The sequence below is a fragment of the Apteryx mantelli genome, chromosome 3 (assembly GCF_036417845.1).
Source record: "Apteryx mantelli isolate bAptMan1 chromosome 3, bAptMan1.hap1, whole genome shotgun sequence".
NCBI lineage: Eukaryota > Metazoa > Chordata > Aves > Apterygiformes > Apterygidae > Apteryx > Apteryx mantelli.
The window spans coordinates 57957507-57969652 of NC_089980.1; the positions used below are offsets into that span (position 1 = coordinate 57957507).

Genomic DNA, 12146 nt, shown 5'->3' on the forward strand with positions numbered 1-12146 from the left:
GAAAGATCAAAAAGCTACTTATTCAGAGATCACTAACCATCCTCTGCACTGAATGAGGCAGGAGTCCTGTAGGAAAAAATAGCTTGGGATCACATAATTAAAGATTTTATCACAATATACATGGGGAGCAGCTTAAAACTACATAGATAGTGTTCAATCTGTTTCTTAATTTTTGAATATTTGACTCTTCAACCTTCTCATGACTGTTTCTTATTATTGTTTCTTTAATATAACATGTATGTACATCACCTTCATCACTTCATACATTTTACTGATTTAGGAAGTGTGACCAAAGGCTTGGAATGCATGTATGTTTTAATCTCATGTAGACATCTCCTGGATTTAAATCACTCTTTTTTATGCTTTGTATAAATGCTCAAGAGATGTGTTGGGTTCATTTTACGAACATAAATCTAGTTACACAAAAGGAAGTTATGCTCCAGCAATAGATCCCTTATGAGGCAATGACAGGCTGCTCTGATTGCATTACCAACATGCAGTAGACATTCCCTTTTTCCATTGTATGAAAGCCCCCCCCTTTCTCTGAAAGCACCTGTGAACACTAGGTGCTCTTGGCAAGATTTACAAGGGCCATTTGGCATCTACAGAGCAGACAGACCTCTCCAGAGGCTTATAGAATTATCTACAGCTTTGCAAACCCAAGCCTTTAGGACAAGGCTAAGGTCAACCAACACCAGTTGTATACAAAGTACCTCCAGGGAACCACTGCCTACCATTTAGGGGCAGAGCAGTGCTTTAAGTGGTAAGTACCTGACAATACAAAACTCCACATGGTAAGCAGTGTACTGCACAAAAGGAAGATACTACAACAGAAAACAGCATACTAACCATCGCTCCAGATGAGTTCTGTGAGTGGAGAGCCTGTATTCTTGAACTGCTGTCACTTGTTGGAGTAGAGTCATTTTGGTTGGTCTCACCAATTACATCATTATCCCCAGTGTTACTGCTGAAACAGGGGAAAAAGGAAGCAAAAAAAAATATTAAAAAAAAATCAAGCAATGTTTCTAACCACAGAGGATCACAGTGAGTCTGTGAGGAACCTGAAGAATAATAACAGAATGGGAATTAATAGGACAGTGTGATCAAGTGACAGCATGTTTCTTCCCCCTCCACTTCTAAAAGAGCAGCGCTGAAAATGACTATAATCCCTTTTGCCATTCATCCCTTTCCAAGAAGACTTCCTAAAATTTTTTTTTCCTCATTTAAAATGATTCTGGTGTTCTAGGAAGTAGGACATTGCTATAAGAAATATAAGGACGTTTCTTCAAACAGATGAAATTTAACAATGGATATATTAGAGGCAGCTTGAAGTAATAAGCATCACTTCCTTTGTGGATGCATTCAGCTATCCACTAATTCTTTCAATATTTCTACTATTTTTTCAGTGGATATAGACAAATATTTTTGGACAAGACTTACTAATGAGAAGAAACACATTTTCTGTTTCTCAGGTGTAATACAAAAAAGATTTAGTTGAAAAAAAATCATTGTTGTAGTAAAATACCAAAAGGTGCTTTTTTTTCCAAATTCAGTTTTAAAACAATATACTGTTTTTTAAAACCATTATGCATTATGAACATTATAAAATCATAGACATGCATAATCTAGAAGATTTTTTACCTGTTAAGTCCCAGTCATCTTCCCACAATTTTTTTCTGTACTTAGCTGGCTTCAAAAACTTCAAGTAACCTGCCTACTACCAGCGTCTGCTTAAAAGTTTCTGTCATCCACCTAATCAAAGTATAAATTTTTTTATTTGCTGACCAAGGGCTAAATAATTGAGCTTTGTGTCTAGGACCTCGTAAGAGGAACATGTTATGGGATTTAACATGCAAGTTTTAAGGGACAGTAACTCTACTTCTCAGTCAAAACACAGGCAGGATAATGAAAGTTTGCATTTGTTTCACTAGCCAGTGAACAGGAAAACACTGAGATTCTGTTTAAATTTCAACAAACCTAGAACAATAGATGGACCTCTTAAATTACTGTATCAGTTATCTGTACAGGCATACCTCATTTTATTGGGCTTTGCTTTATTGTGCTTCACAGATATTGCAGTTTTTACAAATTGAAGGTTTGTGGCAACCCTGCGTCAAGCAAGTCTATCGGCACCATTTTTCCAACAGCATGTGCTCACTTTGTGTCTCTGTGTCACATTTTGGCAATTCTTGCAATATTTCAAACTTTTTCATTATTATTCTATCTGTTATGGTGATCTGTGATCATTGATCTTTGATGTTACTATTGGAATTGTTTTGGGGCGCCACGAACTGCCCCTATATAAGATGGCAAACTTAATCGATAAATGTTACATGTGTTCTGACCACTCCACTGACCGGCCAGTCCCCTGTCTCTCTCCCTCTCCTCGGGCCTCCCTATTCCCTGAGACACAATATGGAAATTAGGGCAATTACAGTGGCCTCTAAGTGTTCAAGTGAAAGGAAGAGTCGCACATCTCTTACTTTAAATCAAAAGCTAGAAATGATAAAGCTTAGTAAGGAAGGCAGGTCAAAAGCCAAGATGGGCCGAAAGCTCGGCCTCTTGCGCCAAACAGTGAGCCACGTTGTGAATGCAAAGGAAAAGTTCTTGAAGGAAATTCAGAGTGCTACTCCAGGGAACACACGAATGATAAGAAAGCGAAACAGCCTTCTTGCTGATATGGAGAAAGTTTTAGTGGTCTGGATAGAAGATCAGACCAGCCACAACATTCCCTTAAGCCAAAGCCTAATCCAGAGCAAGGCCCTAACTCCCTTCAGTTCTGTGAAGGCTCAGAGAGGTGAGGAAGCTGCAGAAGAAAAGTTTGAAGCTAGCAGAGGTTGGTTCATGAGGTTTCCGGAAAGAAGCAGTCACCATAACATCGAAGTGCAAGGTGAAGCAGCAAGTGCTGATGTAGAAGCTGCAGCAAGTTATCCAGAAGATCCAGCTAAGAGAATTGAGGAAGATGGCTACACTAAACAACAGATTTTCAACGTAGATGAAACAGCCTTATCTTGGAAGAAGATGCCATCTAGGACTTTCATAGCTAGAGAGGAGAAGTTAATGCCTGGCTTCAAAGCTTCAGAGGACAGGCTGACTCTCTTGTTAGGGGCTAATGCAGCTCGTGACATTAAGTTGAAGCCAATGCTCATTTACCATTCCAAAAATCCGAGGGCCCTGAAGAATTATGCTCAGTCTACTCTACCTGTGCTCTATAAATGGAACAACAAAGCCTGGATGACAGCATATCTGTTTACAACATGGTTTACTGAATATTTTAAGCCCACTGTTGAGACCTACTGCTCAAAAAAAAAAGATTCCTTTCAAAATATTACTGCTCACTGACAATGCACCTGGTCACCCAAGAGCTCTGATGGAGATGTACAATGAGATTAATGTTGTTTTCATGCCTGCTAACACAACATCCATTCTGCAGCCCATGGACCAAGGAGTCATTTCAACTTCAAGTCTTATTCTTTAAGAAATACATTTCATAAGGCAATAGCTGCCATAGATAGCGATTCCTCTGATGGATCTGGGCAAAGTAAATTGAAAACCTTCTGGAAAAGATTCACAATTCTAGATGCTATTAAGAACATTTGAGATGCATGGGAGGAGGTCAAAATATCAACATTCACAGGAGTTTGGAAGAAGTTGATTCCAACCCTCATGGATGACTTGGAGGGGTTCAAGACTTCAGTGGAGGAAGTAACTGCAGATGTGGTGGAAATAGCAAGAGAACTAGAATGAGAAGTGGATCCTGACAATGTGACTGAATTGCTGCAACCTCATGAGAAAACTTTAACGGATGAGGAGTTGCTTCTTATGGATGAACAAAGAAAGTGGTTTCTTGAGATGGAATCTACTCCCGGTGAAGATGCTGTGAACATTGTTGAAATGACAACAAAGGATTTAGAATATGACATAAACTTAGTTGATAAAGCAGCAGCAGGGTTTGAGAGCATTGACTCCAATTTGGAAAGAAGTTCTATTGTGGGTAAAATGCTATCAAACAGCATCGCATGCTACAGAGAAATCCTTCATGAAAGGAAGAGTCAATCAATGCAGCAAACTTCATTGCTGCCTTATTTTAAAAAATTGCCACAGCCACCCCAACCTTCAGCAGCCACCACCCCGATCAGTCAGCAGCCATCAACATCGAGGCAAGACCCTCCATCAGCAAAAAGATTACGACTCACTGAAGGCTCAGATGATGGTTAGCATTTTTTAGCAATAAAGTATTTTTAAATTAAGGTAATGTACATTGTTTTTTTAGACATAATGTTATTTCACACTTAATAGACTACAGTATAGTGTAAACATAACTTTTATATGCACTGGGAAACCAAAAAATTCATGGGACTCGCTTTATTGCAATATTCGCTTTATTGCGGTGGTCTGGAACCAAATCTGCAATATCTCCAAGGTATGCCTGTAAATAGGAAATAGATTTGTGAGTTGGTGATACAGAGGAATAGCAATGTCACTGCTAGGAGTGTAGCACAGAGATGTATGCAAAGACACAAAAGAATAGTAGCATTGCTGTATACAGATAAGCTTTCTAATAGATAGCTTGCACAGCCCTAACAGTAGCAGAGCTCTCGGTAGGGACTGCAAATGCACTAAAACAGCAAAGCAAGTTCACTCATATAGAGCTCTCTCTTGCTAAAGTATGGCTGGCAGTCATAACAAACCCACTCAGTTTAAGCTTTGTTTGGATATTTCAGTGCTGCACACAGTCTGGGATGTACCTTATTTCAGAATTTTTCATATCTATCATAGTGTTTGGGAAGACCGAAAACTGCTTGCCAGCTTCATTTGCTTCTCTGTGACTCAAGCTTGTAAAATCAGCAGGAGTTCTCAATTTTAATTTATTCCATAGATTTTCAGTAAACACACAGGAATATTCTATGCACACATAAGTCTGGAAAGTTTAAGTACTAATTTTTAGCCCAATGCTATTTTCCCTTTAATGCTATCTCAGTCTGGAAGTAGCCTTATTAACTTTGAGAGTTTATTTGCATCATAAACAGTACTTGGCTCCTCATAGACAGAAGAGGCTAAAATACCTACTAAATTGCCTCTGAAAAATAAAAGCATCTCCAGCTTTCCCCATGAACAGTACCACAGAATAATCACAGGTAGTCACAAAGAAGTAAGAGGGGAAGAGACTAACACATCTAGGTTTGGTCACAGATAGGGAAACTACTACAAGCATGCAAAGGCAATAGGATCTCAGGCTTTTAAAGACAGGGCATTAAAGCATTTTCCTGGCCAAGGGGTGCAGGTCACTTCCTTCCTTCTTCCCAGTAGGTCAGCATTGCAGGGACTTTCACTATGTTCCTGTAAGCCCCAAGCAATTACTCAAGGTTTTCTTAGAACTAAAATCCCCTCCAGTTAAGGCAATGTATTACACAGATGGACTTCAGGAACAATACAATCCCTTTACCATATACATGTAGAATAACACACAGTCTTTAGAAAGCCTAAGCCACAGCACTTTCTAGATCTATTATATCCCATTCTAGCACCTTAGGCTGCCAAGTGCTTCCTTGTACCTTTTAGTGAGCAGCTGCTCCAGGAGCTTGAATCTTGCCGTGTCTTGCTGGAAAAGGTCTCATCCTAAAAGGACCTACTTCATTACAGAAGAGCCCAGCACTTTATTCTTTCTGATGAAGGCAGAGCTCTTCTCCCTGACTCTCAAACTTCTTTAGGTTAGAGGCAACACCAGGAAAAGCTTTTCTACTGCTCCCCCAGCACTTAGGCTTCCCTAGAAAACTTCCTCCAGCTCTTCCCCGGGATCTTTTATCACCTCCCAGACAGGTCTCTTCCTCTGCCTTCCTCTCCCTTCATCAGGCCCAGCTGCTGCCCCACCCCCTGGATCAGGTGCTTCATCACAGGTACACTGGAGCCACCAAACAAAAACACTAAGCAGGTCTTAAGAAGTGCTGTTCCTTACACAACTGTAAGGAATTTCCTTACAGTCAACAGGTTTCTGCTATGCAAGACCATGGTGCAAACTTGTTCCTTTTATGACATGTATCGGCGCTGTGCAATGAAAACCTTACCTACAATTTGAGGGCTGAACTGTGTTTCCTTTTGGGACTTCTGTATCTTTACATTGCCTTCCATTTTTTCTTGAGATCTTTTGTTGAATTACTTCACCTTTATCAAACATAAGATGCAGACGGTAACTGATCACCTTTATTATTGTGAAGAACACTGTCACTGAGCTGCAGTATACAAAAACTGTGATGGTATTTGGTGGGAAAGCCTAGAGAAAGGAATAATAAAGAAATTATTATAATAGTTTATTTTGAGAAGATGCCACTAAAATTTTCAAAGTCATTTTCAAAACTGTTCTATTTCTTTTGTCTGTTATTTGTACCTCTAGTGAGTTTTGCAAACCCAAGTAATGCCTCTCTGTATAGTATATTTGAGTCCTACTCACCAGCAAGTTGTAAAGATTGGCTCAAATTTCAAACCATTGTGCAAGATTTCTTCTTTTGCCTAGCTATGGATGTTACTCCTTTCTTAACAAAATCAGTAAAATCTCACAATCAATAAACATTTTAAAACCTCTTAAAATACCCCATTCCCAGGCTAGTTGTAGCTGTAGCCTTTTCTAAATTATGCACTTATAAAAATGCAGACACAAAATGAAACAATCTACAAACAGGAAACCCCTTTCCAAAAATTCTGTCATCTTACCCTGCTTCTCAGTTCTGACTTAAGAGTAAAGTGCTGTAGTTTGATCTCCTTTTACTAACACCTCACAGCATGTCTCCAGGTATCTTCACTGCTAAAGAATTTTAAATAATTAAACAGAACTAGTCAAAACATAAATGCATTTAGACAGCCAGCCTCTTTGAATTCTTTTTTTAAAAGCTCATAATTGCTATTTTGCAGCTGTCTGCGATCTGTGTCTGCTGATCTGTGATGAGCAACATCTCTCTTAGTCGTTAAAATGAATTATAGTTCAACTATAGTTTGTAAAGTCCTTTCATAGACACGACATACCAATAACACTCCTATATGTAAGTACTTCCTTACTGTAAAGGGAGAATCATAGCAATGGATACTTGCAGTTATCTTTGAAGGGCCAAAGCCCATACTATTATAGTCATGGAATGCTCTTATGTATTGTTTCTATTCAGTTGCAGGCTCAAAATGAGTTAAATCTCTTAATGTTTCTTTTTCTTTTTCTTTTCTTTTCTTTTTTTTTTTTTTTAAACAGAGTGTTACTGTATTCCTGCACAAACTGTAGTGGGGGCAAAAAGGAAGATTCCCAATGTTCAGGGCCTGCTAAAAGTCTACTGAAGTTAATTTTTAGGAACAGTCTTTACTTAGGGCCCTAAATCTGTCATTTTAAATACCAGCTTTGCAGCTGAAGAAGCATTTGGATGTAAAAGTTGAGAAGTCTTTTCAGCTTAGAAATCTTTCCAGATTCAGAAATAAACCACACTCACCACATCTAGGTGAGGAATGGACATGCATTAGGCATTCTTACTTCATTGCTAAAACAAGCACAGTGTTTATCTTCATGTTGAAATTATAAGTGAGTGTGTTGTTCTTCTGCTTTTGGCTAAGTGAGGCTGTATATCTTTAAGATGTACATGTGAAAATTTTCAGGCACATCCCTTTTTAGTACTATTCTGATTCATACACTAAGAATCTATTGCATAAAAGTGGAGAAACTATTTAGCATGCAGGCATTACTAATGATACCTAATGAGAAATGCATTTACTTTCTACAAGTTGAGGCTTAGTCTGTTAGAGTATTTCATGGTACTATGTACATACCGAAATTAAGCATATCCTCAGTCTGTCACCAAATCCGGACCAGAAAGAGCATCAGTTTGCAAGACAACACTCAGGGTAGAAATTCTGGTGGATGAGGTTGAAGAATTTGTATTTTATAACTAATGTATGAGTAAGGTATTTGCAAAAAAAGAAGCTGAAATAATGTTGGGTTTCACAGAGAATGATAGCCAATTATTTGTAAGGATTTGTTCAAACAAGGGATTTGTTCACTTTCTGGGGAATTTCTTCTCCTTTGCACTAAAAAGCACAGACTGACCACTCATTATTAAATAATGCCTCAGAATACATCATTATCCAGCATAAATGAGCCACTGGGAAAGAAGTGCTTGATAGGTGACATTCCTAAAGCTTAACACACATTGCAGCAATACTGTCAAGAGAGCACAAAAGAATAAACTTATGATAACATGTTCTATGTTTGTGTGGAGCACACTACAAGAGAGAAAGAATCAAAGGAAGCTCCTAAATTTCAAAGTGAAAAAGAGGACCAGTTCTGGCAAATGCTGAATGCTGCATGCCGTCACCCCTGCCCTGTGACCAGACCTCCCAGGCAGGCACCCTGTGCCTCACGGGGGTCTCCCTGCACATCTGCCCAAAATACAGTACTTCCCATGGAGTAGGCGCTATGCATGCTCACAATTCCAAAACTGCCTATGTGTAATAAGGGCAGCACATCCTCTCTATGCTGGACCTTGGGGCATGCTAAGCAGTACAACCTGGTAGCTTGCTCCCTGCCCACATGAGGAATTGGGAGGAAGATGAAGCTGAGAATGGAAAGCCCTAGATTTTCTGAATCAGGCCTCTTGTGTAAGGGTACAAGTGTCATATGACTATGGTTGGTGTTCCCAGTTATGGACACATGAAAGCTATAAAATCTGCCTGAACTAAGGAGGAATTAAATTATAGACCACTGAGGAATTACATGATAGAGTCACTTTTGATGTGTTATAATTAGCCTGGTTTCCAATGGAAACTAGGTTTTACAATCACACCATGTGTCTGTGTATCCATCATCTCTCTCCATCCCTCTGCTGAATTACTTAATTCTGTGGCCACTTTCAACTAACTTTGATAGAGTACACACCGCTGAGGACAAGACCACAACATGCGCGCCTCCTGTATTAATGAGAGGAGTCTTGCCTTTTGAATGCCCCAGTCACAGGAAAAGCTTCAAGTGAGCTGACACTATTAGCAACTAGAAAAAAACATCCACAAGCACAAATCCATTAGAGAGCAGCCTTCAGGAGATTCCACAAGTTTCTGCGGAAGCTGTAGCTCTAGGTTTCCTTGCTCTTATCCAGTTAAAGACTCCATCATAATGTGCTTTTTGTTTTCCAGTTGCTTCCCTTGTTATGCCCTGCACCAGAACATTTTGGGGTCATAGGCAGAAATATAGGTTTATGCATTCCAGATGTGGCCTGATTTATTACTGCAAATGCAACAGAGAGTTGATATGCCCATGCTGGAAGGGCATTTGACTGGGACTTCTGCCTGCCCAGAGATCCCAGATGAATGGCTAAATTCTTCTTCATATTTCTGCTAATATTATTTGGGTTGCACAAAGGCAAAAGCTAACTTTGCATTATTTGAGTGTATACCTAATTCAATATATTTGACAGGGCAAAAATGATCGGTATGACAATACAAGGGCACTGAACCACCACAGTGTTTCTAAACTTTTAGAATGTTTCCACAGTAGCATAAACATAAAAATGTTTAAGCATTCCCAAAGTCATCTCTCTGCTTCAGTGGTGTTCCACCAGGGCTGAATTTAGCTCAGGTGCTTTTTATGACAAGCATCGCTATTTTCATGCGCAGAGCACCTGGGAACCCTGGGCTGTTTGGTGGAATAAGGTAACAAATTCATAATCTGTTATGAGGTTTGACAAAGTAAAGTTACAAGAGCTCTCATTACAATTTTGAAAGTTGATTTTAATAGCAGAGATGCTCCAAATAATTTTCTATGTACATTTTTAATTGTATGTTTACTACTATAAAGGGTAAATGAGATAGAAAAGGAAGAGATGAAAATACAGATGTGCCTTTTCAGGAGTGGGGAAGTTAATGATGGAACTATTAGTAACAAAGCAAGCTATGGTGACAATGCTAGAGACAGTCCACACAACAGAAACAACTTGATACTATAAGCTTCCTGATCCTTCTGTCAGCGTGTCTCAGCTGAGCTAGTGGGAAAAATCTCAAAACAGTTGGATTAATTTTGACATTTCATTGAAATCAAAATGTTTTAGAGTGACTTTCTGACTTTGACAAAGGCGTGATGAAGACGATCCAGACCAAAGCAAAATTTTTTTTAAATAGTATTCTATTTTGTTTTGACTCTGCCATTTCAAGGAATGCCAGTAACAGTTTTAGCTGAATCCAAAACTATTGGTGTTAAGTGCATGTGTGTGTAATGTAAATATCATCCCAAACATTACCAAATATAAAACCTCAAAGAAAACCTTTAATTAAAAAGCAGGTTCAAGAGGCAAGAATATATCTAGCTTGCACAGTATTTACAAAGTCCAACCGCTTAAAAGCAAGAAAACAAATACTTAAGGACATCACTACTCTTGAGCAGCCAGCACAATAAATGCATCACTGCTATCAAAGATAAAAAATTCCCATAGTGATACATTAGCTCAAGAACACAGTTCCTGCATTTAACCAGATGATTCATCAGAAAGTCAGCCAATCTGCAAAAAAAGCAAGTCCATCTGGATAAATAAAGATGAAGCACAAGAAAAAGAGAGATAAGTTTAGTAGATAAGTCAGATCTTCTTTCCTTTCCTTTAAACAACTTCCACTGTTTATCTTAGCTCTAACCTACAATCTTTGGATCACAGTGTTCTTTTTATGCAACTCTGCATGCTTTCTTGCATGCTATTAGTTTCTCAGATACTTCCCACAAGGAAATACATATTCTTCCAGATACATCCCTACTTATATCAAATGGAAGAAAAGCTAACTTTTTTTTTCCCACTACATATACCACTCTGACAGTAAATTCTACAACATAAGACACTTGCTGGTGTATATATGAAACAGACCCGGTCGATCAGAAGAAAACGCTGTTGTATTGTTATCTTGGTTCAACTCCACAAGCAATGTTTATGGGAATTCAGCCACAAAATGTGGTATAGCAACTGATTTTTAAAGATGCCAAAATTATGTCTCACAGAGATTTTTGAGGACTTCATGAATGCTCCTTGCTTTTGAAAATCAGGCCAATATCTGACCATTTGGGTCAGACACCTACTTAGAACTTTTTGTCCAACAAAAAAATTCTACAGAACTTAAGAATTAAGGAGTCACCATAAAAACCAAACAAATGGCAATTTTTTCCAATAGAAGCAATATTAAGCAACAAACACTAAAGAATATACCAATAAAGAGATGCAATGATCCAGCAAACTGTATTTTTAAGCTTCCCTAACACAGTAGGAAAAAACACACAAAAACAGAGTAAAAGTTTCATGCTTTCAAGAAATACAATACTGAACTTTAGCAAACAAATCCTAGTTCTTAAAATTATTTGTTTGCAGTGTTTAAATTTTAGAACAAATGGAGCTGCATGTCATGAAAAGCAATGTGACTCACCAGTGACATTCAGCTAGCATATTAATTAAATGGTATTTGGATTTTTCCACCGATTTACCCTTCTCAGCAGAAAAGGCCAGGGGCAGACCTGAAAACAGATGTCTCTAAAGGCAAATTTTGAACAAAGGTTGATCTGGTCATCCGTCATTTCTATCGATGGGTATCATGCACCTTCAGAGGTACTCCTATCCGACGGCTTCAGCAGGACGGAGAGGTCAGGCCTCGGACCGCCGCGCCGAGCCTATTCAGGGGCTCAACCTTGAGATACAAAATCGCCAGGCCGCATCTAACGGGCCTCTCCGCGACCCGACCGGTCGGTTTAACCGGTCGTTTCACACCCCCGCATTACGCTCGCGCGGTTTTGGCTGCTGCATCCGCGCCGAGGGGTCGTACAGGAGGCAGCGGAGGGAGGGAAGCAGCCCGCCAGCCCGGCCCCGGCCCCGGCCCGCCGCGTCCCGGGGCCCGCCTGCCTCAGGGGAGGCAGAGCGGCGGCGCGTCCCGCTGCCCCGGGCCCGGCCGCGAAATGGCGTCGCCGCGCGGCCCCGCCGCGGCGGGCTCACCAGGTGCAGGGCCAGCGGCAGCGTCAGCAGGAAGAGCCATAGGTAGAGGTGGCAGCTGTTGGTGAAGGCGCCCTGCTCCGGGTCGTGGTACCAGCCGCCGGTCAGCGCCGCCCACACGCCCTGCCCCACCAGCCGCGCCGCCGGCGACACCATGGCCGCCGCCCG

The 12146-nt window shown here is 40.1% G+C and overlaps 1 protein-coding gene across 1 annotated transcript in view; it reads right to left on the reverse strand.

Annotated features, from left to right (window-relative positions):
* PCNX2 (pecanex 2) overlaps positions 1-12146 on the reverse strand; it is a 166267-nt gene extending 154121 nt beyond the window's left edge. The window contains exons 1-3 of the mRNA XM_067293462.1: positions 11982-12146; positions 6066-6271; positions 850-967 (exon numbers count right to left, since the gene is read on the reverse strand). Of these exons, the coding sequence (XP_067149563.1) occupies positions 850-967; positions 6066-6271; positions 11982-12134 (477 nt within the window). The 5' untranslated portion in view covers positions 12135-12146. The remainder of the gene's footprint in view (positions 1-849; positions 968-6065; positions 6272-11981) is intronic.